The sequence below is a fragment of the Geotrypetes seraphini genome, chromosome 5, assembly GCF_902459505.1.
Source record: "Geotrypetes seraphini chromosome 5, aGeoSer1.1, whole genome shotgun sequence".
Classification (NCBI taxonomy): domain Eukaryota; kingdom Metazoa; phylum Chordata; class Amphibia; order Gymnophiona; family Dermophiidae; genus Geotrypetes; species Geotrypetes seraphini.
The window spans coordinates 321,899-349,895 of record NC_047088.1 but is presented as its reverse complement, the minus strand read 5'-3'; the positions used below and the strand labels follow the sequence as shown (position 1 = coordinate 349,895).

General features: G+C 44.3%; 1 protein-coding gene across 4 annotated transcripts in view; it reads right to left on the bottom strand.

The window, feature by feature from the left end:
* Positions 1-27,997, bottom strand: part of OGT (O-linked N-acetylglucosamine (GlcNAc) transferase) — a 569,231-nt gene that overhangs the window by 408,850 nt on the left and 132,384 nt on the right. For all 4 annotated transcript variants that reach the window (XM_033944283.1, XM_033944281.1, XM_033944282.1 and 1 more), the window contains one exon: positions 7,539-7,639. In XM_033944283.1, the coding sequence (XP_033800174.1) occupies positions 7,539-7,639 (101 nt within the window). The remainder of the gene's footprint in view (positions 1-7,538; positions 7,640-27,997) is intronic.

Sequence of the window (27,997 nt, the reverse complement as noted above, 5' to 3'; positions counted from 1 at the left end):
GGGACGTGAGAATAGTTGCCTGCTGTCCCTGGATAACAACTGTTACAGTAAGTAACATTGCTTTATCCCAGGACAAGCAGGCAGGTATTCTCACTAATGGGTGACCTCCAAGCTAACCAGAATGGGATGGTGGGAGAGTTGGCAACTTAGGAGAATAGATTTTGTAGTACTGTTTGGCCAAACTGTCCATCCCGTCTGGAGAAGGTATCCAGACAATAGTGTGAGGTGAAGGTATGAACCGAGGACCAAGTGGCAGCTTTACAAATCTCTTCAATCGGAGTTGATCTGAGGAAGGCTACAGAAGCTGCCATCGCTCTGACCTTGTGGGCTGTGATTTTTCTGTCAAGGGGCAATCCAGCTTGGGCAAAGCAGAATGAGATGCAAGCCGCCATCCAGTTGGAGATGGTGCGCTTGGAAACGGGGCGTCCCAACTTGTTCGGATCGAAGGAGATGAAAAGTTGAGGAGCAGATCTGTGAGGTTTGGTGCGTTCTAGGTAGAAAGCCAAAGCACGCTTACAGTCCAGAGTTTGAAGAGCAGATTCTCCAGAGTGAGAGTGTGGCTTCGGAAAGAACACTGGCAGGACGATGGATTGGTTGAGATGAAATTCTGAGACAACCTGAGGGAGGAATTTCGGGTGTGTGCGGAGAACCACCTTGTCATGATGGAATACTGTAAAAGGCGGGCCCGCAACCAAGGCTTGTAGTTCACCGACTCTTCGGGCAGAAGTGAGGCCAATGAGGAACACCACTTTCCAAGTGAGATACTTCAGGTGAGCCTTGTGAAGAGGTTCAAATGGAGGTTTCATAAGCTGAGAAAGAACCACATTGAGGTCCCAAACCACCAGAGGTGGTTTGAGGGGAGGATTGACATGGAAGAGTCCTTTCATTAATCTGGAAATCACCGGATGAGCAGAGATAGGTTTCCCTTGAAGAGGCTGATGGAAAGCAGCAATTGCACTAAGATGGACTCGTATCGATGTAGACTTGAGGCCAGAGTGGGAAAGGTGCAAGAGATAATCCAAGACTGAAGACAAGGAGGAGTGTTGTGGCTCATGATGATGAAAAAAACACCAAGCAGAAAATCTAGTCCACTTTTGGTGGTAGCATTGTCTAGTAGAAGGCTTCCTTGAAACTTCCAGGACATCTCTCACAGGTTGAGAAAACTGGAGAAGGGTTACGTTGAGAGGAACAAGCTGTCAGGTGTAGAGACTGCAGGTTGGGGTGAAGTAGAGATCCTTGATGCTGTGTAAGCAGAGATGGAAAGACTGGTAGAAGGTATGGCTCCCTGCTGCTGAGTTGAAGTAGAAGGGAGTACCAAGGTTATCTGGGCCACCGTGGAGCAATTAGGATCATGGTGGCATGGTCTGACTTCAGCTTGACTAGTATTTTGGATGAGAGGACATGGAGGAAACGCATATAGAAAGCGATTCGTCCAGTCCAGGAGGAATGTATCTGCCTCGAGGCGTTGAGGGGTGTAGATCCTGGAGCAGAAGTGAGGCAGTTTGAAGTTGTGGGGGGCTGCAAAGAGGTCTAGCTGAGACGTCCCCCATAGAGAGAAGACATGATGCAGGGGCTGGTGTTGAGTGTCCACTCGTGAGGTTGCAGAAGACGGCTCAGGCTGTCTACTAAGGCATTGTCCGTCCCCTGAATGTAGACGCTCTGAGGAAGGTGTTGTTGCGAGTTGCCCAATCCCACACCTTCAGAGCTTCCTGGCAGAGGGAGGCCGATCCCGTGCCTTCCTGCTTGTTCATGTAGTACATTGCGACCTGGTTGTCTGTGCTAATGAGGACAACCTGGTCGCGAAGGAAATGTTGAAAGGTCTGGAGAGCGTTGAAGATCGCCCTGAGTTCCAGGAGATTGATGTGGCACTGTCGGTCTGTGCTGGTCCAGTAACCCTGGGTGCGGAGGCCGTCCAGGTGGGCCCCCCAGGCATAAGTCGATGAGTCGGTCGTGAGGACTTTTTGGTGGTTGGGGGTGTGGAATAACAAGCATCTGGATAGATTGGAGGAGAGCATCCACCAGCGAAGCGACTGTTGTAGAGCAGGAGTGACCCAGATGAAGCGAGTCAGAGGGTCGGACGTCTGGGACCACTGGGATTCCAGGGTCCATTGGGGAATCCTGAGGTGAAGTCTGGCAAGCGGAATCACGTGAACTGTAGAGGCCATGTGGCCTAGAAGGACCATCATTTGTCTCGCTGAGATGGACGTGCGACAGGATACTGAGTGGCATAGATGAAGGAGAGCATCCCTGCGTGGGGGCGGGAGGAATGCTCTGAGTTGGGTAGTATCCAGAATCGCTCCAATGAAGGGAAGAATCTGGGAAGGTTGTAGGTGGGATTTGGGGAAGTTGATCTCGAATCCCAGATGTTGCAGTAACCAAATTGTCTTCTGGATCATGAGAGCGGCTCCCTGAGATGTGGAATCCTTGATGAGCCAATCGTCCAGGTAAGGAAACACCTAGAGGCCATGGCTCCTGAGTGCTGCGGCCACCACAACCAGGCATTTGGTGAAGACTCTAGGTGATGAGGACAGGCCAAAGGGTAGCACTCGGTATTGGAGGTGAAGGTGTCCCACCCTGAATCTGAGATATTGACGGGAGGCTGGATGAATTGGAATGTGAGTGTAGGCCTCCTTGAGATCCAGAGAGCATAACCAGTCGTTCTGCTCGAGGAGGGGATACAGTGATGCCAGGGTCAGCATGCAAAACTTTTCTTTGACCAGATATTTGTTGAGTACCCTGAGGTCCAAGATGGGTTGCAGGTCGCCCATCTTCTTTGGAACAAGGAAATATCGGGAGTAAAACCCCTTGTTCTGTTGGTCCTGGGGGACCGGTTCGACAGCCCCCAGCTGTAACAAGGCCTGAGCTTCCTGAAGAAGAAGGGCGGTCTGGGTCAAGTTGGAAGGATACTCTCGGAGGGTGCTCTGGAAGAGCTTGGTGGAACTGAAGGGAGTATCCTTCTTTTATGATGGAGAGAACCCAGAGGTCTGTGGTGATAGTCGTCCATCGGTGGTAGAAATGAAGGAGGCGGCCTCCGATGGGTGGATTTACTGAGAAAGGGAGGACGATGGAGGAAATGTCCTCTTTGAGACAGTCAAAAGGGCTGGGGGGCCTTAGGTGCAGCCGGTGGCTGAGGCTTATGCTGGTGTTTCTGCGGGTGCTCTCTCTTCACAGGCTGTCTGCTGGGGGGAGCCTGTTTTGGAGGGTAGCGCCGCTGGTATACCAACGGCGGGCAAGGCTGGCGAGGAGGAGCAGGCGTGGGTTTCGGACGTAGGATGGACTGGAAGGATTGTTCATGGTCCGATAGCTTCTTGGTCACCGCCTCGATGGATTCGTTGAAGAGGTTGGTGCCAACGCAGGGAACATTTGCGAGCCTGTCCTGGAGGTTGGGGTCCATGTCGATGGTCCTCAGCCATGCCAGCCGGCGCATGGCCACTGAGCACGCTGTTGCCCGAGCCGCAAACTCAAAGGCATCGTACGAGGACTGCATCAACTGTACCCAGAGCTGGGATAGCGAGGCCAGTGCTTCTTGGTACTCGAAGTGTGCCCTCGTGTCCACGTAGGGCATAAACTTCTGGAATACCGATAGGAGGAACTCCAAGTATGTTGTGAAGTGGAAGTTGTAGTTCAGAACTCTCGAGGCCATCATGGAGTTCTGGTACACTCTCCTGCCGAATCGGTCCATGGTTTTTCCTTCTCTGCCAGGCGGGACGGCGGTGTAGACCTGGGAGAGATGGGATCGCTTCAATGATGACTCCACCAACAGGGACTGGTGAGAGAGTTGAGAGTTGTCGAACCCTTTGCGATGGACCATGCGGTATCTGGTGTCCAGTTTACTCGGGACAGCGGGGATGGAGTAAGGTGTCTCGAGGCATCGAGCGAAGGTCTGGTCCAGAAACTTGTGCAACGGAAGCTTAAGGGATTCAGCGGGTGGTTGAGGGAGGCGCATAGTCTCCAGGTATTCCTTTGAGAATTTGGAACCCGTGTCCAATAGTATGTCCATGTCCTCAGCCATCTGTCGGAGGAACGAGGAGAAGGACAGTTGGTCTGCCGTTGCCTGGCTCTGTGATGGGCTCAATGAGGTTGAGGCTTCCGGTTCCGCTGAGGACAGGGATTGAGATGATGAGAAGGATCCTATTGTGTCCTCGAGTTCTGGCATCAGTGAAGGTGAATAGTCCAGGTATGCCTGTTTCCGCCGAAGCGAGGCGTGCCTGGATGAATGCCTCGAGGAATGCCTCGATCGGTGTAGAGAGGTTGGTCTTGATGGACGGGGTGAGGCAGGCTTCGTTGAGGCCCCCAGGTAGTGGATGGGGTTGGAAGCGGTCGATCGAAGCAGGGGTTGCTGCCATAGAGGCTTGAACCCCGTCGGGGTGATCGGTTCCAATGGAGGCATTCGCAAAGACTCTGCTCCTTGCACTGAATGAATCGGCTCCAACGGAGGCACTCGCAAAGACTCTTCTCCTTGCATCGAGTGTATCTGTTCCAGAGGTGGCATGGGCAAAGACTCTGCTCCTTGCGATGCATGCATTGTTGCCAGACCAGACACTCGCAGAGACTCTGCTCCCTGTTGAGAGTGTGTTCCCCACTGGGGCACTGGAGACGGCTCGACCTCAAGGGAGGCCTCCCTGTGCTCAGGCTGGAGGCCCCATCGTGGTAAAGAGCTCGATGAAGTGCTTCTGTAGCATGGTCTGGAACGAGGCCGGCAAGGATGGATCTGCAACTGAAATGGGACCATCTGCGCGGGCCTAGCGTTCGGAGCTGTGTGTGAGTGCTTGGACTTCGAGGCCTTGGGCATTTTCAACACGACGGGGGGAATGGGCTGCTGGGCTGCCTGACCTGAGGAGGTTGAAGAAGGCATCGCAGCAGGCACTGGAGTCTGAGCCGGGACAAACGAGGCGGGCTTGATGAGACTCAGCACCGCAGAGGTGGAAGACTGTGGAGCTGCGGATGATGTCGAAGGTACAGGTCCCTTTGAGGTCGACGGCTCCGTCGAGGATTCTATGAAGAGCGATTCCCACAGGACGCAACGGCGCTTGAAAGCACGTGCGGTGAGTGTGGAGCAAGGCCGGCACGATTTTGGGATGTGTTCAGGCCCGAGACACCGAACACAGTGTCGATGAGGGTCCGTTAGCGAAATCGCGCACTGGCACTTGTCACACTTTTTAAATCCAGGTGATAGGCCGGGACATAGGCCGAAAAAGCTCCGCCACAAGATCGAAGCCGCGGGGCTGCGGCCACATGGCCTGCCCGGTCGAACGGTACGAAGAAAATTTTTTTTTTTTTTTTTTAACAATAAAACACGATGAAAATCAGCGATTACGATCAATTAAAATTAAAACCGAGGACTTAGAAGGCACAAGTGAAGGAACTTTGCGCAGAAAGTCGAAGACGGACTTCTCGGTTCTGCGGAAAAGTAAGAACTGAGGAGACACGCCCGGTGCATCGGGCGGGAAGGCACTCGCGCATGCGCGGTGCGGGCGACTCGAAACTTCGAGTTTTCTTCAAAGAAGTGTCCGCATCGGGGTTCCGTTGGATCATGTCACCCATTAGTGAGAATACCTGCCTGCTTGTCCTGGGATAACAGACTGTATATCACATCCCACCCCCTTTACCCATTATTTCTGCAAGGAGGCATCCTTTCACTTCTTTTCTTTGGTCAAAGAAAGAATTAAAGGGGAGAGACTATTTGTTCAAAGAAGAGATCCTAGACATCAGTGGAATAGCAGCCCAGTTGTTAAAGCAGAGGTGATAAGGGAGGAGAGAGAGAGAGAGAGTCCTGTATAGGTATACGGGTGAAGATCTTAATTCCTCTATGAAACTAGAGGTGAAGACAACATAAGCATTGCCTCTGCTGGGTCAGACCAGGGGTCCATTGTGCCCAGCAGTCCGCTCCTGCGGCGGTCCCCCAGGTTCGTGACCTGTAAGTCCTTACCTTCTTTATTCCCTATTCATTAGTACCTGTATAGTTACCCTCTATCTGTACCCTTCAATCCCCTTCTCCTTCAGGAAGTCATCCAATCCCTTTTTGAAGCCCAATATTGTACTCTGCCCTATCACCTCCACTGGGAGTGCATTCCAGGTGTCCACCACCCTCTGAGTGAAGAAGAACTTCCTAGCATTCGTTTTGAATCTGTCTCCTTTCAATTTTTCTGAATGCCCTCTTGTTTTTGTTGGCCCTGTTAGTCTGAAGAATCTGTCCTTCTCCACCTTCTCTATGCCTTTCATGATTTTATAAGTCTCTATCATATCTCAGTTTCACTTACTGCTGATGGGGGAATCAATGTAAAAAAAAACAAGTCAAATCCAAGTTTGCTTTTACATCTCCTGAAACCTTTTTGAAATCAGTGAAAACAACTCACCATAGTTAAAATTACCAGTAATATCCTGAGGACTGCAAAGTGCAGAGTAAATGTTCTATCATTTTAAAACTGATCATGCCTTATTTCTGTGTGTGTGTCCTAGATTACAGATAGTAATAAAAATATTACAATTATATCTAGCTGACATTTTTCGAATGTTTGTCAAACTGAGAAAAATGCTAAAAGTGGATTCATCTCATTACCAGACTGTCAAACCCCCTGAAAATCCCCCAGAATAATAGGCCAATAAACACTACTAAAGGCCTAAGATGGCTGAGAATGCTCTGACTAAAGCTGTCAGCCTTTGCACAATCTATGTTTGCTGAAATCAGCAAGCCAAGCGAAACTTATGCTAAAATAAGCAAGTCAAGCAAAACTTATTCTTTTACATGGCTACTGGTACCACATCTGCTGTAGTGACACAAGAACAGGGAAGTGAACATAAGGATGAGGACATGTCCTGACCAAGAATATAAAAATACCTCAATTGTAAGATACATCCTGTAATGGGCGGAGCCTTACTGGACCCTTTGCTCAAAATTGATGAATTGATATTAAAATGACATTTGACGGGAATAGATAGTTATTTTAGTAAACAGGGCGTGAGTACAGTATGACACAGCATGGCACAAGATAATGTTAACCAACTGATAAACATTTGTAAGTAACCAATGAGAATGTAAAATGTAACATGCACCAACGTGGGCCAGGGCTATCAGAAGAATATAAAAGATAGCTCTTTTGGCTATAAGGGAGGACAGACATCCAGGTATACTCAAGCGCTTGAGGCATACTATCTGTCAGCTCCATATGCTGTAAAGATTTGCTCTTGTAACCTGTTACTGATTGTTAATAAAATATATATTAATTATAACAGCATATTGTGTTTCCATGAAGTCAGTTATTGAAGGCGTAAACAGGCAGCTCTTCAGAGGGTAGTGAAATAGGGATGCCACAGATCAAACCTCAGTGATGCTCCTTCTATCTAACTCTGGTCCAATCACTTAACCCTCTACTAATTCAGGTACAAATGTACATTTTAATTCCTCTAGAGACAAGGAAACATTTACTGAATCTGAACTTAAATCACCTTGAATGACAAAGAAAAAGCCAGGGGCTAAAAATAATTCATTCATATATAAATACTGGACTTGGACAAACTTGAAAAAAAAATCTCATTACCTGATTGCTTCCTTGTAATGCATCAGTGCTTCTTGTAGCTTTCCTTGTTGCTGCAGAACACTAGCTAGATTAGAATGAGCAGCAGCAAATTCTGGAAACACCTGTAAGAAACAAGGTTCAACTTTATTTAATATATTGCAAATCAAACAACTAAGTGGTTTACAAAATGCAAAATATGAGGACAAAAGGAGAAAAAGAATAAAGAACAAGGATAAAACTAGGTTACAATAATCAAATGCAAATAATGGCAAGGAAGAGTGACAAATATATATTAAAACATAGGAAACAAAGGACGGGAAAGCGAGTGCCAAAAGGAGATAAGACAATGTGTGATGTGCCATTTCTGTGGAGCAAATGGGAACAAAGTTCCTAAGATTCAAGGCAGATTAAGGTAGGGATCATCTAGGCGATCCAAATACCTTCTTAAAGAAGTATGTTCAATTTGGAGTTTAAGGGGCAGTGTATTCCAAAGAGTAGAGGCAGTAACAGCAAAGCAAATGGTCCTAGCATGATGAGAATCTATTTGATGCCGGAAAATATGGAGATACTGTCTACAGAGAGTGATCAATACATATATAGTACGCTCAGAGATATGAAACTCAAAAAGAAAGGCTGCAATAAGAGTTCACCTTCCAGTCATTGCGATTCGTGTATGTTTGATCACTCTCTGAGACTTGATGGAACAATGTATCTAATGCTGATTCAATAAATAGTTTCAAAAAATGTTTCGACAAGCTCTCTTTCATATGTCTAAATCAGTGGTCTCAAACTCGCAGCCCGGGGGCCACATGCGGCCCACCAGGTACTATTGTGCGGCCCGCTGTTTGTACTAGTACTATTTGTACTAGTGCTGCCCGCTCTTTACGCCATCCTTCAGCTTCCCCCCTAGCCTCCCGCTCTTAACTTCAGATAATTACTCCAACCTGCAGAGAGGATTGCTGGTGCTGTAGCGATCCTTGCAGGCTGCCATTGTCCTCAGCAGCATGTTCCCTCTGCTGTGATCCTGCCCCTGACGTCAGAGGACGGGACGGGACCGCAGCAGAGGGAACATGCTGCGGAGGCCGATAGCAGCTTGTAAGGAACGCTACAACACTGCGATCCTCTCTGCAAGCTTCGGTAATTAGCTGAAACTAAGACTGGGAGGCCAGGGGAGAAGCTGGAGGATGCTGCAAAGAAGGGGGGAACATGCAGTCCTTCGGGGGGGGGGGGAAGATTTATAAACTATAAAAAGTTTTACCTCATGTAAAATTGTCATTTATTTAATAAGACATTAACTATTTTTTCTGCGGCCCCCCAAGTAACTACAAATCCAAAATGTGGCCCTGCAAAGGATTTGAGTTTGAGACCACTGGTCTAAATGCATCAAAGTCCATAGTATGCAAAAAAACGATGTCAAAATTGATTGAATATAATGAAAAGTTCACTTAGCTTGTGACAGTAATTTGAGGGGTCCCAATGCGGCCCCGTTTCGGAATCTGCTTCAGGCAACCCAATACAGATTATCATAGGTACTTCATAACAAGTTGAAAAAATCTCAAATATACAATCATGTCACTGCTGAATGTCCATGCTTACTATGATGGCCTAATCTGAAAAACAAAAAATGTGTTTTAAGCATCCGGTGTGGATTGAAGGAAGAAAAAATGCTCATAATGCCAAACCTACAGAAATACAGTCTTATGTTGCCGGGACAGAGTATTTCAAAGGTATGCTAACCACTCTATTTCATTGTTGAGACCATGTGGGTGCAGCGTATTGAGAGTGTAAATCCACTTTTGTTCTGTAGGTATTGTAAGGATTGTAATGGCCCCACAATGTTAGGACTGTAGGGGTTATGTTAGGCGCCCTTACAAATGCCAGGTCTCAGATTCAATTCCCTCACCGAAGATTCACCAGGAATAGAATCAAATAAGAAACACAGCCAGAGGTGATTGCATAAAGAATATATTATAGAAATAGGCTTACAGAAAAGTAAGATTCATAAAAGTTACACTTAAGCATTAAAATTAAGGAAAGAGCAAAGCAATTTCCCTGCCTTACAGAGTCCAAAGGAAAAGAGAGACAGAGAAGCGTGAAGTTCCAGGGAGAGCCAGAGAGAGAAAGGGGGATGGGGTGATGGTGTAAGATTCCAGTTCCAGAGATAAAGAGCAGGATAAACAGAGAGATAGACAGAGAAAGAGATAGATTCATGTGTGTTGCAGAGAGGAGGCTTTTATAGCTTGGAATCTTATTCTGAATATAGAAACTATTGTATTTCCCAGTATCTTTCTGTTTAGAATTTGTAAACTGTTTGAAACAATGGTTAGTTTAATTGATAAGAAGGGTGTGATACTTGCAGGCATGATAGATGGGATTAGTCTCTGGCTTCTTTGTCCCATTCAAGCAGCCTATCTTCTTGATAAACAATCCAGTCTGACTGGATGATTTATGTATGTGAATTCTGTGCAGGAGCACAGAATTCTGCATCAACATTCTAGAGTCAGATTGATATAATTTCCCATAGGCGTTTGCTGACATTAGTTATGCCAACTGAAAATGCTGATTGCTAGCAATAGCTATGCTGACAGGTATGGCATTATGAGCATTTTTTTTCTTCCTTCATACCACTGCCTCGGTTTGACAGCTACAGAAGCTCATCACGCTATCTTTAATTTAGTTGATGTCATCAAGTCAAACACAACGTAAAGAGAGCCGCCTTCTCATTTGTTTTAAAAAACCTCGCGAAAGATAGCGTCCCTTTGTCAGTTGAAACCTTCAGAGTGAGCCCTGACATTCAGCATTGGTATGTATCATATTTGGTGTTTTTTTCCCCTTTTCCGCAAGCGTCGCCAAGTAAGAATTGCAATACAGCATTAGAGTGTGGGTATAAAGCTTAATCCACAACGTATCCTGAGGACGAACGAGTGGCTACAGGGATGGTGCCGGGATATGAACTTCAGATTCCTAAACCATGGGGAAGCGCTACAAGGACTTCAGGGACCAGATGGACTCCATCTGACCAGTAGGGGTAAGAATGTCTTCGGACACCGATTAGCCCGCCTGCTTCACAGGGCTTTAAACTAGGTAAGTCGGGGGAGGGTACCCATTCACATATTAGTACAGAAAGGAATTATCCTGATGAGGTGAGTCGAAACTCCGCTTCCATGTCCAAGGTAAGTACCCACATTGCAAACAGTTCTTTGGGAGTCACACCGACTTGGGTAGGATACGCCTCACAGGGACTTAGCAAACACAAGATATGGAGGGCCATGTATGTCAATGCACACAGTTTAGATAACAAAATTCTAGAATTGGAGGCTGAAATAAGGAATGCCGACCTAGATGTGGTGGCAATATCTGAAACTTGGTTCACAGACTCACATGGGTGGGATATGGCTATACCGGGCTACAATCTACTTCGTCAGGACAGAGAGGGCAGGTTAGGAGGGGGGGTAGCTCTATACATTAAAGAGGACATCAAAACCACCAGGATCACAGATGTCAAGTACACCGGGGAGTCCCTCTGGGTAAACCTGGCAAGAGGCAGAGAAAAATGTCTGTATCTAGGTGTGGTATACAGACCCCCAAGACAACTGGAAGACATGGACGCAGAATTAATTGAAGACATAGAGAATATCACTCTACGAGGAGAAGCTGTACTGCTAGGGGACTTCAATATGCCCGTTTGCAGACTGGAACTCATTTTCAGCGACAACCAGCGGTAGGTAGCAGGAGGCTCTTAACCTCCATAAAGGGAGCACGTCTCAAACAAATGGTAACGGAGCCCACTAGGGCCCAGGCGATCCTCGACCTGGTACTCACCAACGGGGAAAGCGTCTCAGACGTCTCAGTAGGAGATACGCTAGCCTCCAGCGACCACAACATAGTATGGTTCAACCTTAGGAAAGGCTTCCCTAGATCAAACACGAAAAAAAAGGTACTCAATTTCCGGGGCACAGACTTCACACGCATGGGAGATTTCGTCCAACAGACGCTGCAGGACCAAGCGGAGACCGATGATGTAGAAGCTAAGTGGTTAACACTGAAATCAACCATACATGAAGCAACTAGTTGCTTCATAAAATCAGTAAATAAACGACAAAGAAACAATAAACCCCAATGTTTCACCGCGGAGATCTCGCACCTCATTAAGGAGAAGAAAAAAGCGTTTCTCTCCTACAAGCGCACGGAGAAAAGAGAGGCAAAAGTAGAATATAGGACCAGGTCTACAGCGGTCAAAATGGTAGTTAGGGAGACAAAACTTCGAGTGGAAGAAATTCTGGCAAAAAACATTAAAAAGGGGGACAAATCCTTCTTCAGGTATATTAGTGACAGAAAAAGGAACACAGGCGGGATAGTATGCCTTAGAAGACCGGATGGAAGTTACGTGGAAGCAGATTCCGATAAAGCTGAACTACTGAATGAATACTTCTGCTCAGTCTTCACCTGTGAGGCACCGGGACACGGTCCGCAGTTGAAGGCAACACGATTTCACGTACGAAGAAAGACTAAAAAAATTGTGGCTGTACTCACTTGAAGAAAGAAGAGAACGGGGAGACATGATTGAAACGTACAAATACATCACGGGACGTATCGAGTCAGAAGATAATATCTTCTGTCTCATGGGACCCTCAACAACCAGAGGGCATCCGCTGAAAATCAGAGGAGGGAAATTTCATAGCGACTCCAGGAAGTACTTTTTCACCGAGAGAGTGGTGGAGCGTTGGAATGGACTCCCACTGCAGGTGATTGAGGCCAGCAGCGTGACTGATTTTAAGAAGAAATGGGATACTCATTTGGGATCTCTAAGGGAATGAACTCTGGGGGGAGGCTAATTGCAATGGGCAGACTTGGTGGGCTATAGCCCTTTTCTGCCATCATTTTCTATTTTTCTATGTTTCTATGAAGCACAGAAGATCCGTTTCAGAATTTTAAGTTCACATCAGGTGAAGTTTACAGTGAACTGGCAAGACTCAAGGTGAACAAAGCCATGGGACCAGACAATTTGCACCCAAGAGTGCTCAGAGAATTGAGCGATGTCCTGGCGAAACCATTGGCTGAGCTATTCAATCTCTTCCTAAGTAAGGGGAAAGTTCCCCTGGACTGGAAATTAGCTAATGTCGTTCCTCTACATAAAAAGGGTTACAGGGCAGAGGCTGCGAATTATAAACCGGTGAGTCTCACATCAATAGTGTGCAAACTCATGGAAACACTAATTAAAAGCAAATTGGACACGATCTTGAATGAAGGGAATCTTCGGGATCCCAGTCAGCATGGATTCACCAAGGGTAGGTCCTGCCAATCCAATCTCATCAGCTTCTTTGACTGGGTAACAAGAAAGTTGGACTTGGGAGAGTCTTTGGACGTCGTGTACCTGGACTTCAGTAAAGCTTTTGACAGTGTCCCACACCGCAAACTGCTAAGCAAGATGGAATCGATGGGGTTAGGAGAGACACTAACTGCATGGGTCAATGATTGGCTGAGTGGCAGACTACAGAGGGTGGTGGTTAATGGTACCCTCTCTAAAACATCGGAGGTGACCAGTGGATTGCCACAGGGCTCGGTCCTGGGTCCACTCCTTTTCAACATATTCATAGGGGATCTGACTCAAGGGCTTCAAGGTAAAATAACACTATTCGCCGATGACGCCAAACTATGTAATATAGTAAGTGAATGCAGTATACAGAATTATATGGCGCAGGACCTGCTTACATTGGAAAGTTGGTCCTCAACCTGGCAGCTAGGCTTCAATGCTAAGCAATGTAAGGTGATGCACCTCGGAAGCGGAAATCCATGCAGGACGTACTTCTTGAATGGAGAAACTTTAACTAGGACTTCAGCAGAACGAGATTTAGGAGTAATCATCAGTGCAGACATGAAAACTGCCAATCAAGTGGAGAAGGCTTCATCTAAGGCAAGGCAGATATTGGGTTGTATCAATAGAAGTTTCGTCAGCCGAAAGCCTGAAGTCATAATGCCGTTGTACAGGGCCATGGTGAGACCTCATCTGGAGAACTGTGTGCAATTCTGGAGGCCACATTACAGTAAAGATGTGCGCAGAATTGAATCGGTTCAACGGACGGCCACCAGGATGATTTCAGGGCTCAAGGGTCTCTCGTACAAAGAGAGACTGAACAAATTACAGCTCTACATTCTTCAGGAACGTAGGGAGAGGGGAGACATGATCGAAACATTTAAGTACCTCACGGGATGTGTCGAAGTGGAAGATTATATTTTCTTTCTCAAGGGACCCTCGGCCACAACAGGGCACCAGCTCAAACTCAGGGGCGGAAAATTTCATGGCGACACCAGAAAGTATTTCTTCACAGAGAGAGTGGTTGATCATTGGAACAAGCTTCCAGTGCAGGTGATCGAGGCAGACAGCGTGCCAGACTTTAAGAATAAATGGGATACCCATGTGGGATCCCTACGAGGGTCAAGATAAGGAAATTGGGTCATTAGGGCATAGACAGGGGGTGGGTAAGCAGAGTGGGCAGACTTGATGGGCTGTAGCCCTTTTCTGCCGTCATCTTCTATGTTTCTATGCTTAAAGCACATTTTTTTGTTTTTCAGATTAGGTCATCATAGTAAGCATGGACATTCAACAGTGACATGATTGTATATTTAAGATTTTTTAAACTTGTTATGAAATACCTACGATAATCCGTATTGGGTCTCCTGAAGCAGATTCCGAAACGGGGCCGCATTGGGACCCCTCAAATTACTGTCACAAGCTAAGTGAATTTTTCATTATATTCAATCAACTTTGACATCGTTTCTTTGCATACTATGGACTTTGATGCATTTAGACATATGAAAGAGAGCTTGTCGAAACATTTTTTGAAACTATTTATTGAATTAGCATTAGATACATTGTTCCATCAAGTCTCAGAGAGTGATCAAACATACACGAATCGCAATGACTGGAAGGTGAACTCTTATTGCAAAGGTGGCTTTTCAGCCTTCCATTTTAAGTTTCATATCTCTGAGCGTACTATATATGTACTGATCACTCTCTGTAGACAGTATCTCTTATTGAAGTCAGTCTGTTTGATATATAGTGCACTCTTTTCTGATTTCCCCTTTATTATATTTGATCTCTGGTTTTTCTAAGGAAACAAAAAAATATGTTGAAGCAATCTAAAGAGAAACTGAGGGACTCCATAGTGAAAAATTTAATGCGTCAAGATTAGATTTTTTTAAAGGAATATGGCAGTGGATGGAGGTGTGACACATAGGAATATGTGTTAAAATGGTACTGGACAGTAAATTTGCTCAGAGTTGTTTTCTTGGATTGGTAGAGTATATATTTCCATACACAAAAAAACAAGCCTTACATAAGTGATTGTAGGTAACAGTATACAGGCAGTCCCTGGGTTAAGTACGAGTTCCTTTTTTAAACCATTCTTAAGTTGAATTTGTATGTAACTCGGATCCTGTACAGTACACTGTTTATAAAAACATTAAAGAAAAGTACCCAAAACAAAGTACAGTGGTTTAAATAGAAAGAAAAGATATGAGGCTTACACTTAATTCTGTTCTTCATCTGTCCCCTTTCCACCACCACATCCAACATTTCTCTCTCTCATTTCTTTCTTCCCCATGCATCTGTATCTCACTCCTCTCTCACCAGTGTCCAATATTTCTTTCTCCTTCTCTATGCTCAACAATTCACCTCTTTCTTCATTTCCCTATGTGCACTGTCTCTCTCTCCCTCAGGCACCCATGCCCAACAATTCACCCTTTCTATTCCCTCCCCCACCTTAGCATTTCTTTCCCTCATTCTCTCAATGTTCCATCCTATCTCCCAAGTTCATGCCCCCTCCCTCCTTTCTTCCTTCCTTCCATCCTTTGTCTGAAGTCTGTTCTCCCTCTCTTCCTTCTGTGTCCCAATGTGGCTCTGCTTCTCCCTTCCTGTGCCAACACACCCCTTCTTTCTCCCTTTCAGTCCAAACATGACCCTCCTCCTCCCTTCCGTGTCCTAATGTGTCCCTTGTCGTCTTTCCCTCCATTCTGCGTCCCAAATTTGTGCCTCCCGCGGCTGTTTACCTCCTCTGACCAGCTCCTTCATCTCATCGCAGTTCTCTTTGCAAAGCCATGACTGGCCCGGCAACCCCTTCATGCCTCCCGTAGGTGTTTACCTGCTCTGGTCAGCTCTCTCCTCCCAGTGGCACTTCTCTTCGCAAAGCTGTGGCTGCTGGATCCTGCACATGGCTCACGGCTGACCTGGAAGCCTTCCCTCTGCCCTGAGGGGCATTTTGACACAGAAAGGGAGAAGCAGGACCCTGGTTCATAAAGTACGAGTTTGACATAAGTCGGTCGTTCTTAAATCGGGGATTGCCTGTATTGCTATTTTTTTTCTGCACCAATATTGAAGCACTACATTCACTGCATCAGAGTATATTCTACTCAAAAATGAAAAGATAACTGTGAAGGGCTGTGAAACCTTTGTTAGAAAGCGTAATAACTAAAGTATATTATAAAAAAACAAAAAGTATGTACATTGCTTACAACTAACACTTTCCAAAACAAATTAGATATCTTGGAAATGGACGACAAAGGGAAAGCAGAGGCTTGGCAAAGAGAAGACTGAAAACTATCAGAAGCAATACTGGTAATTTCTTGAATATCCAAGTTTCCAGTTTATTTAAAATTAGTTATTCTGCCTATCAAATTTCTTTTTTTTTTTTTTTTTAATTCTTTATTCATTTTTACATCTTACAACAAATGTATCAGAAAATATCATTTGAACTTATACAATAACATTTGATTAGCTTTCATGTACAACTTAAATTATAGAATTTAACGCCTATCAAATTTCTAGGCGGAGAGCATATTTAAAAGTCTGGGGAAAGACATACATAAATGACACATTTTAACTTACAGGAACAGGTAGGGATAAGGGAATGAACTCCATTTTTAGATAGAACAGAGAGAACATAATAAGGTTTGAACAATAGCAGGGGGGCCCATCTGTTTTAGAATTGGAATTGTACAAGCTATACATCAAAAGAATCTTTAAAAAGGACAGTCTTCAACTTGGACGTAAAACGATCTAATAATGTGTCTTCTTCTAATATGGATAGGTAAGGAATTGCAAAGATGGGGGCGCCGTTACTGAGAAAATGGATGAACGAGTTGTACCATAATTTATGTGACACAAAGATGGAATTGCCATTAGTTGCTGTGTATTTGATCGGAGGAATCTTGTAGGTGTATACAGGATAATGAGCCTGTCGATGAATTCAGGGGCGTTGGTCATTTTGGTCTTAAATACCAAAAGCAATATTTTATACGTAATTCTGTATGATTTATTTTTAAAATTTCTATACTGTTTTTTCCAAAACGGTTTCTATAAAATTACATACATAAAATATTATAAAAAATCAAACAAGATAGGAATAAAAAACAAACAGATTCAATCCTTACATAAGGTCAATTGCTCAAAGAAATGCATCTACAAATAGTTGTGTTTTTAACATTTTCCTGAATGAGTTCCTGCCTCTACATTTTCGAATTTGACCAACAAGGCTATTCCACAACTTAACTCCTCCACATGTAAAAGATATTGAAAGCCAAGACATTGACAACCTCACTTTTGCTACTGTGTAATGTTTGATTATCTGACAAGATCTAAACATCTTCAGCACCTAGACCTCTAACATATAGCTACATGAAACAGATTCTAAGTTTCAAGTTTTATTAAAATTTGATGAGTACAAAATGTCAAATATTTCAAAACGTATTACAGGTTAAAATAGGGGAAAGACTTTACAATAATTTATTACCAAATAATATATACATACAAGATTCAATACAGACACAAAAGGAAAGGGGGGTGAACTTCAATCATTGAAGTAGAAAGAACATAAGAATTGCCGCTGCTGGGTCAGACCAGTGGTCCATCTTGCCCAACTGTCCGCTCATGCAGCGGCCCTTAGGTCAAAGACCAGTGCTCTAAATGAGTCCAGCCTCACCTGCGTACGTTACAGTTTAGCAGGAACTTGTCCAACTTAGTCTTGAAGGCCTGGAGGGTGTTTTCTCCTATAACAGACTTCGGAAGAGCATTCCAGTTGTCTACCACTCTCTGGGTGAAGAAGAACTTCCTTACGTTTGTAAGGAATCTATCCCCTTTCAGCTTTAGGGAGTGCCCTCTCGCTCTCCCTACCTTGGAGAGGGTGAACAATCTGCCTTTATCTACTATGTCTATTCCCTTCAGTATCTTGAATGTTTCAATCATATCCCCTCTCAGTCTCCTCTTTTCAAGGGAGAAGAGGCCCAGTTTCTCCAATCTCTCACTGTACGGCAACTAAAGTCCTTTAACCATTTCAGTCGCTCTTCTCTGGATCCTTTCGAGTAGTACCTTGCCCTTCTTTATATACGGCGACCAGTGCTGGACGCAGTACTCCAGGTGAGGGCACACCATGGCCCGGTACAGCGGCATGATAACCTTCTCTGATCTGTTCGTGATCCCCTTCTTTATCATTATTAGCATTCTATTCACCTTTTTCACCACCACCATGCATTGCACGGACAGCTTCATCGACTTATCAATCAGAACTCCCAAATCTCCTTCCTGGGAGGTCTCTCCAAGTACCACCCCGGACATCCTGTATTCGTGCATGAGATTTTTGTTACCGACATGCCTCACTTTACACTTATCCACATAGAACCTCATTTGCCATGTCGATGCCCATTTCTCGAGCTTGATTATGTCACGTTGCAGATCTTCAAAATGCCCCCCTGTGTCTTCACTACTCTGAGTAACTTCGATTCGCCCGCAAATTTAATCACCTCAATTGGCGTACCAATATCCAAGCACCGAGCCCTGTGGCACCCCACTGGTGACGCTCTTCCAGTCAGAGTATTGTCCATTTACCCCCACTCTCTGTTTCCTATGCTCCAGCCAGTTTTTAAATCCATGCGAGTATTTCACCCTCGATTCCATGGCTTGCAATTTTCCGAAGTAGTCGTTCATGTGGGACCTTGTCAAACGCCTTCTGAAAATCCAGATATACAATGTCGACCGGGTCGCCCTTGTCTATCTGCCTGTTTACTCCCTCAAAGAAGTGCAGCAAGTTCGTCAAAAAAGATCTGCCTTTGCTGAAACCGTGCTGACTGGTCCTCATCAGCCCATGTCATCAAGGTGATCAATGAAGCGGTCCTTTATCAGTGCCTCTACCATCTTTTCCGGTACCAAGGTCAGACTCACAGTTTCCCAGATCTCCCTCGAACCTTTCTTGAAGATCGGCATAACATTCACCACCTTCCAGTCTTCTGGAATCTTTCCTGATTTGATCGACAGATTGGGTATTAGTTGAAGCAGTCCAGGTATAGTCCCTTTCAGTTCTTTAATGATCCTCGGATGGATGCCATCCGGTCCCGGGGATTTATCGCTCTTAAGCCTATCAATTTGCCTACATACCTCCTCTAGACTGACCGAAAACCCTGCCAGTTTCACGTCTTCATTTCCAGCATATAGCCTGATGGGTTCTGGCATGCTATGTATATCCTCTTCGGTAAATACAGACGCAAAAAATGTGTTCAGTTTGTCAGCGATTGCTTGTCCTCCTTTACACTCCCTTTATTCCATGGCATCCAACAGTCTCTTCCTTCGCGGGTCGTTTCCCTTAATATATAGAAAGAACGGCTTGAAGTATTTCGCCTACTTGGCTATTTTTTCTTCCTAGTCTCTTTTGGCCCCTTTTACCGCCTTATGGTGCCTGCGATGATGTTGTTTGCGTTTATTCCAGTTTTCGTCCGTCTTTGACCTTTTCCATTCCTTAAATGAACTTTTCTTGTCTCTGATCTCTTCCTTTACCTCTACAGTGAGCCATGCCGGTTCTTTGTTCTCTTTCCTCTTGGATCCCTTGCTGATACACGGTATATATAGATTAGGCACCTCAGTGACTGTGTTCTTAAAAAGAGACCAAATTTGCTCTAGCGTTTTTACAGTGCTTATCTTCTTCCCCATCATGAGTCTCATCTCTTCGTAATTCCCTTTTCGGAAGTTCAGTGCCATGGCCATCATTCTTGACCTATGTTTCGCCCCTGCGTCCAGGTCGAAATGGATCATATTGTGATCGGTTTCCCAGTGACCCTTCTACATCTACATCTTGTGTCGGTCCTCGCAGTCCATTTAGAATTAAGTCCAGAATTGCATTTCCTCTTGTATTTTCCTTGAGAAGTTGTTCCAGGAAGCAATCGCCTACAGCATCCAGGAACTTGGTCTCCCAAGCGCAGCCAGAGGTGCATAGGTTCCAGTCTATCCCCGGATAGTTGAAGTCACCCATGATAACCGCGTTGCCTCCCTTGCAGTTGTGTTTAATCTCATGTCATTTCTCCATCAATTTCTTCGGACTGCCCTGGGGGTTGGCAGTAGATGCCGATCTTCGTTTCTAGTCCATTTGCTCTTGGAATTTTGATCCATAGAGACTCTAACTTATTCGTCTGTTGTGGCGTGTTCTCTCCAGTAGATTCAATTCCCTCTTTGCCGTATATGGTTAGCCCCTCCCCTCACACACACCTTTTTGAGCCACAGGTAACACATTAGGGGGGCAAAGAGTGAAAAAAGAAGATTGAATTAAAAACTAAATAAATAAAAAAGAGAAAAATGAAAAGAAGAATAAGAGGAAGATTGAGTCCTATAAATAAGGACTGATTAGAATTAGTTGATTAGAATATAAGATAAGATTTTACACATAAACTGGTTGCCTTGTCTATGTCTTATAAAGGAAACTTTTTTAAAAGCCTTTAAATTTTTTTAACACAGTTTCCCCACATAGATAACCTTTAATGGGAAGCTTTTACTATCACCAAGGACTATGATAAACAGAAAGCAGTCTTCAAATCAGTCCAGAACAACAAAGGTCCTTCAAGAGAATGTTGTTGCTTCTGAAACCAATAGTTTCATAGTTTATTTAAAATTTGATTACATGCCTATCAAAATTCTAGGTGAAAGTACAATATTAATAAAAATAAGGGGTACAATAGTTTAAAACACAGATATCTTCAAACTAAGAACAAACCATACAGATTATACATGGAAAGGGGAAAAGAACTACAATAAAGTTAAGAAAGGAAACATGATCCAAGATGGCGATCTGAGACAGGACGCGCTGAGCTGCGTGTCCCAGGATTGTGCTTTTTCAACTTTTCTAACGGTAATTACTTACCGCGATGCCGAAGAGACGGGGCCGGAGTGCCGCTTCTGCCTCGCGGCGTCCTGGAGCCCCGGGTCTTGGAAATATTCAAGAACTCTTGTGGCGCATGCAGGAGGTAGCAGCGACGTCGTATGGCGGCCCGCGGAGAACACAGGGAGGCGAAACCATCGTGGATGCTCCTGGGCCCGATACCACACTGAGCCCCGATGTTAGGGCACCGCCCCCGCAACCCCAGATGACCAGCTCTCCCAGGGGCGGGGAAACCCCGGATTCACTGGTTTTCTCCTCCCCAGAGGCAAGGAAAGATTCACTGGAGAGTTTGGAGGCTGGGGCCCACTTTTCCAGGGCCCCCATGGAGGTATCTGGGGGAATATCATCTCAACATGAGGGGGAAGGGCTGAAGACATCCCCCGAAGGACTTCAGAACGGTGAGCACTCTACATTTACACAAACCTCAATTGAATTGATTAAACCTGCAGAAGTGACTTTAGACTCTATCTGGGACTTATTGGCTGGTTTTGTTAAAAAAATTACTCCTACACTTCAACAAATTGAAGGGAAAATTAAGGAACATGATAAGGAATTGAAGGATTTAAGAAAAGAAACGAATACTTCTAACTCATCTGTTCTAAAAATGAAAAAAGAAATTGTATCACTGAAACAAATTCAAGAGGCCTTAGTCAAAGACAATATTAACCTAAGGAAGAAGACTGAAATGCTTGAGAACAATTCACGCAGTAATAACTTAAGGTTAATTAACTTTCCAAGACTTGAGTTAGTAACACCTAGAGATATGCTTAAGAGATATCTAGTAGAGAACTTAGAGATATCCGAAGATTCATTACCACCATTTTCACGGGTTTATTATTTGCCTGATAAAGAACAAACTCAACAACCAAAAGAAAAATCTTCAGATCAAGAACCCTTAAATATATCACAGATTTTAGAAACATCTGAGAAGGATTTAGCATCACCAGCCACTATGATTATTACTTTAGCTTTGCCAATTGATAAAACATGGTTGTTAAAACTTTTCTTTAAAAATAGACAAAAAAGCTTCCTTGGGTATAAAATACAAATGTTCCCAGATTTGGCACGGGAGACACAAAGGCGCCGCCGTGAATTTCTTCTGTTGAAACCTGGGGTTTTATCCTTGGGGGCAACTTTTTATTTGAGACATCCATGTAAATGTATTGTATATCACCGTACTCTTAAATATGTGTTTTTTGAACCATTACAATTGACAAATTTTGTGGCTATGTCTCGTCTGAATGTTAACAATCCTTGAGCCCTATATTTGGGATATTGTGACCCCATCTCAGTGCTATAGCTCTCAGTTTCTTAATATTATAACTTTCTTTTTTGATAATTTCGCCAATTTTCTTTAATTCTTGGATCTTAATTGTGGACTTGAGCATAAATAGTATATTTGTTTAATTTAGGAATTATATTACTATTGTATTTGATATCTATTCTATTCTTGCTTTCTGTACAAGTGTTATACTTGAAATTTAAGTTGAAAACAATAAATAAATAATAAAAAAAAAAAGAAAGGAAACATAAAAGGAACAAACACAAGGAAGAGGAAACACATGTTATGCTGTTGAATTTCTGTTAAAAGAAAGAAAAGAGACTGGATGAGGCAAGTAGCAAATACAGAAATAATACCTGGTCTCCCTAGATATCTTTAGACAAAAAGGAGTATCTACAGTTCAAAAGCATCCTTGAAAAAAAAAAAACATTTTAAGGCGCCTTTGAATTTCTCTAAATTGGTTTCAGATCTAATGTATAATGGTAAAGAATTCCAGATTGAGGATGGGATTGGGGGGGGAGGGGTAATTTAAAGTATTTAAGATTTATGGTTAAGAATGTACAAGTGATTTTGTATAGTATAAGATATCATATTGTATACTTGTTAATTGAAGTGAAAATGAATAAAGAATTAAAAAAAAAAAATAAAAAAAAAGAATTCCAGATTGTGGGAGCCATTGCAGAAAATATTGTTGTACGGTAAGTGCCGATTATTTTCAACGAGGAAACAAAAAGAAGATGTTGGTTTGAGGATCTAAGTGTCCTAGATGGTTCATGAGGAATAATCAATTTATCTATAAATGCTGGTTCGTTCGTTTTGTGTGTTTTAAATATTATCAGGGCGAGTTTATATGTTTTTCTGTGGGGGATGGGGAGCCAGTGTGCCTTTATCAACAACGGGGTAACGTGGTCATATTTTTTAGATCCTGTAATAACCTTAATAGCACAGAACAAAAGTGGAATTGTCCCAATTAGAATGGTGCACAACAAAAAGTGTCTTTCAACTCATCTGATAAATCCAAATGCCTTTATTCATCCAAAATTCATAAAATGACTCTGCGACCCGACATGCAGATGTTTTGGCCCATACGGCCTGCCTCAGGAGTCTTATGAGTCTTCGGGTGTATAAAAAAGATACACAATCTCTCTAAATGCTGCTTTGGAAGAATGTATCGCGTTGCTAACCACTGCAACATTTTGAATAAGTTGAAGCCGCCAAATCTCTTTCTGTAATATACCCTTATATTGAGAATTGCAGTAGTCAATTTTCGTCATTACAAGTGAATGAATCAGTATATTTAATGACGGGGGATCTAAGATACTGGAGTGCTCTGATCATTCTTAATATGTGAAAGCAGTTTCTAACAACAGTACCTATTTGTGCGTTGAAAGTGAGTTTAGAGTAAATAATTACCCTAAGATTTTAACTGAATTAACTTGGTTAATAGCAATGTTATCAATGTGGATGAAAGAATTCAATTGTAAACCATCTTTCCAATGAAAGAGGAGACAGTTTATTTTTGAAATACTAAGGGAAAGCATATTTTCCCTTAGCCAATTATTTTATTTAACTTCTTATTTATTTAATCTATTTCAAAATCATTCGCAGTATCAATAGGGTAGATGATTTGAACATCATCAGCGTAGGCAAAAGCTGTGAGGCCAATGGACTGGCATAACATGTTAATATTAAACAGTAGTGGCAATAGGATCGATCCTTGAGGAATTCCAAAAGAATTTGAGAATGTCTTTGAGCTGGAATTGTTGAAGAGTACGGTTGAAGATCGATCTGTGAAATAAATCAATCAAGTACTTGGTCGGCGATTCCAACCAAAGCTAGTCTTAGTAAAAGTAGTTGATGGTCAACCGTATCAAATGCTGCTGCGAGATCTACCGAAATTAGGATTACAGATTTATGGTGGTCCAGAATGTACTGTATTGAAGTTGTTAAACCTATTAAAGAATGTTCAGTTGAGTGGTTTCTACAAAATCCAGTTTGATTTGGATGTAAGATTTGAGTTTTTTCAATGAATTCTGAGACTTGGTTAAAGATTATCTTTTCAGTTAATTTCGCTACAAATGGCAAGTTGGCAATCGGTCTATAATTTGAGCACTCCTGTTTTTCTTTAGCGTTTTTAAGTATTGGGTGTATGATTGAGTGTTTCAAACTTTTGGTAAATAAAATGTTGTAAGACTGGTGTTAATGAACTTGGAAATGAATGGACCAAAGATCGAGAAAAACTTTTTTTTTTTTTTAACACAATGAATGGAGGGATAGCCTCAGTAGTATGTCCTTTCAGATTGAGTGATTGCATTACCTGCTGTAGGTCACATAACGATGGTAAGGTAAAATGTGCACAGATCGAGCACTGGGAACTATTCGTTTCCTAATTATCCTGTGTGATCGCCACTGCATTGCTTAGAATTTCTTTTCTAATTTTTGCAATTTTTTCTTGAAAGAAATCGGCTAGATTTTGTGCTGAGAAGGAACTGTTTAAGACAGGTTTTTGAATTTGTTTATGAGGTGTTAGTTTTTTTTTAAGATTGAATAAAGAGTTGCAGAATTCCTAGCTTTTGTTATACACCTTGTGTAATTTTTTTTTTTTTTTTTGTTAGATTGATTGATTTTTTATAACATAGCGCATGTTCTTTATATTTATAAAGGTTAGATAAATTGGGGTTGGCCCTCCATTTACACTCAAGAGATCGTAGTTGACGTTTCAAGAGGTTCAGTTCTCATTCAACGAGAAATCATCATATTCATATAATGGGCTTCAGAATAAAACAAATACAGCAACAAAAGAATAAGTAGAATAAATGTTTTCTAGTCTCCCTCTAAAACTATTCCTAAAAATGACTAAACTATGAAGGGTGTTCAACAATTTATCTACTTCAGTAGGAAAAAGTTTTCAAAAAAATTGTGTTTTATTTTTTAAGATAGCCCCCTGATAGCTGCATACATTTCATCCACTTTTCCTTCAATGACTTTAACCTCTTTGAAAAGAATTCCGTTTGACATTCAAACCAGGATGTTATAGCTACCATGATGTCTTCATCACCTGAAGACTGCTGTCAAGAGAGATTTCTTCAAAACTCGGAACAGGAAATAAACTGACAGAGCCAGGTTAGGACTGTAGGGTGGATGGTTCAGCTGCTGAAAACCACATTTTCAGGTGAATTGTCGTGACGTGCACCGGAACATTGTCATGAAGCAGCAGCATGCCAGCTGTGAGTTTTCCTCATCTTTCTCCTTGATTGACTTCCGCAAAGCAATCATTCTGTTGGCATAACTCCATCCAAATAGCCTTTATGCGCTAGTCCCATGCACTGAAGAGCCAAGAGCATTCTGGATCCTGCAGGGCAATTGGACCCTGCATGAGCAGCCGGGGATGACAGGGAAATTTGATACTTTGATCCCTTGGCAGACGGACAAGGTCTGCATACCATAGTTGCCTCGGCCAGTCTGGTGATACTAGAGAGTTGCGCGGGGACAGAAATCCCACCCGTCCCCGCCAAAGTCCCACCCGTCCCTGTGAGGAATCCCACCCGTCCCCGCGAGGAATCCCTCCGTCCCCACCCGTCCCCGCGAGGAATCCCCTCCGTCCCCACCCGTCCCCGCGAGGAATCCCCTCCGTCCCCACCCGTCCATATAAACTTCAGAAATAGTTATTTCATTTAATTATGCTACTGAATTAAAGGCTCTGGTAGAAACCCATTTACAAATAAGCAAAAAGACTTTATTAATTTGAAAATATTATTTGGGAAGAATACATACTTTGCAAATGGGTTTCTACCAGAGCCTCTAATGTTTATAAATTTTTATCAACACAACTAATATACTACTTTATCCTGAAGCAAAATAAAAAAAAGAAATATAATTCTTTTCCTACCTTTGTTGCCTGGTTTCTGCTTTCCTCATGTTCTCATTCAATTCCTTCCATCCACTGTCTCTCTTCCTTCTGCATCTTCCATTTGCTCTGTTACTGTGCCTCTCCCTTTCTTCCCCCTTCCAAATTGGTCTGGCACCCATCTTCTTCTCTCCGCTCCCCCCATAGTCTGGCATCTGTCTTCTTCCCTGCCAGCGTCTTCTCCCTACTCTCTCTTCCCCATTTCCTTTCAGCGTCCTTCTCCCCCCATCTTCCCCATGTCCTGTCAGCGTCCTTCTCCCCCCCTCTGTCTTCCCCATGTCCTTTCAGTGTCCTTCTCCCCCCTCTGTCTTCCACATGTGCTTTCAGTGTCCTTCTCCCCCCTCTGCTTCCCCATGTCCTTTCAGCGTCCTTCTCCCTCTCTGTCTTCCCCATGGCCTTTCAGCGTCCTTCTCCATCCCCCTCCCCGTCTTCCCCATGTCCTTTCAGCGTCCTTCTCCACCCCTTTGTCTTCCCCATGTGCTTTCAGCATCCTTCTCCCCCCTCTGTCTTCCACAAGTGCTTTCAGAGTCCTTCCCCCTCCCCGCCCTTCCCATGGCCTTTCAGCGTCCTTCTCCACCCCTTTGTATTCCCCATGTGCTTTCAGCGTCCTTCTCCCTCTTCTGTCTTCAAGTGCTTTCAGAGTCCTTCCTCCCGTCTTCCCCATGGCCTTTCAGCGTCCTTCTCTCCACTCCTTCTCTACCGCCCCGGGTGCAGCACAGCCGGCCAGGTCCCCTTACTTTTGTGGCACTTCCCTGACCGACTGACAACAGCCCCGGTCCGACAAACCTCCCTGCCCTTAACTGCGAATCTAAATTACCTTATTACAGCTGCTGTAAGAAGATAATTTAGATTCGCGGCTACAGGGCAGGGAGGATTGTCGGACCGGGGCTGTTGTCGGTCGGTCGGGGAAGTGCCACAAAAGTAAGGGGACCTGGCCGGCTGTGCTGCAACCGGGGCGGGGTGTGGCGGGGCGGACCGCTCCCTCCCTTGGTAGCCACTCGAACCGCGAGGCTACGCTCCTCCTTACCTGCACTGCCTGCAGCACAGAGCCAAACGGAAGTCTTCCCGACGTCAGCGCTGACGTCGGGAAGACTTCCGTTCGGCTCTGTGCTGCAAGCAGAGAAGGTAGGGAGAAGAGCCGCGCGACTGAGTACATCCAGCCCCGCAGGAACCCCGCGACCCTCGGAGGCGTCCCCACGGGATCCCTGCGACCCTATGGGGCGTCCCCACGGGATCCCCGCGACCCTAGGGGCGTCCCCACGGGATCCCCGTGACCCAAAGGGGGAACCCGCGAGTCCCGCGGGATTCCCGTCGTCCCCGTTCATGATCCTACACAGAAGATGGCCTATAATGAGCCATGAATGGAAGACCTACCTTTGGCCAGGGCTGCACCAGGGTATCTAGGCCTTCGCTTCCTGACTCAAGTCTTTGACTGACTAACAGAACTGCCTTTTTGTTAGCTGCCGATAATATCAGATTAAATGTTGGGCGCCCCCACTGATTCACATGTAGGTGAAGGCTTCCTGAAACAGTGACCACTCTCTGGGGTCTAGGTCTTCCAGCTGAGGATATCCACTTGCACGCTGTCTACCCCTGCCACAGACGCTACCAAGATTGCCAGAAGTTGGGTCTCCGCCCATCGAAACAGCATCTGGGCTTCTAAGCATAGAACAGCACTCTTGATGCCCCCAGCAATTGACAAAGGCTACCACCGTTGCACTGTCCAAAAAAAACTAATTCTGCTTTGTTCTTCAATGAGCTCCTGAATGTCTGAAGTGCCAGGCGGATGGCTCAAATGTCCAAGTGGTTGAACAACACTTCCTCTGGGAAGGGGACCAGTGCCCCTGAACTGAACACTACTTGCATTGTGCCCCCCAGCTTTATTGGTTGCTGTCAGTTGTCAGAATCACCCATGCCAAGTTGCGAAGGGGAACTCCTCTTGCAAGATACTGAGGTTCCAACCACCAGGTTAGACTGCCGAGATGTTGTTTTGTTTTCCTTTGACATGTCGGCAGCTTTTGACCTGGTAGATCATAACATCTTGCTACAGCACCTAGAAGATTTACAAGTTACTGGTCTTGCTCTTCAATGGTTTAAG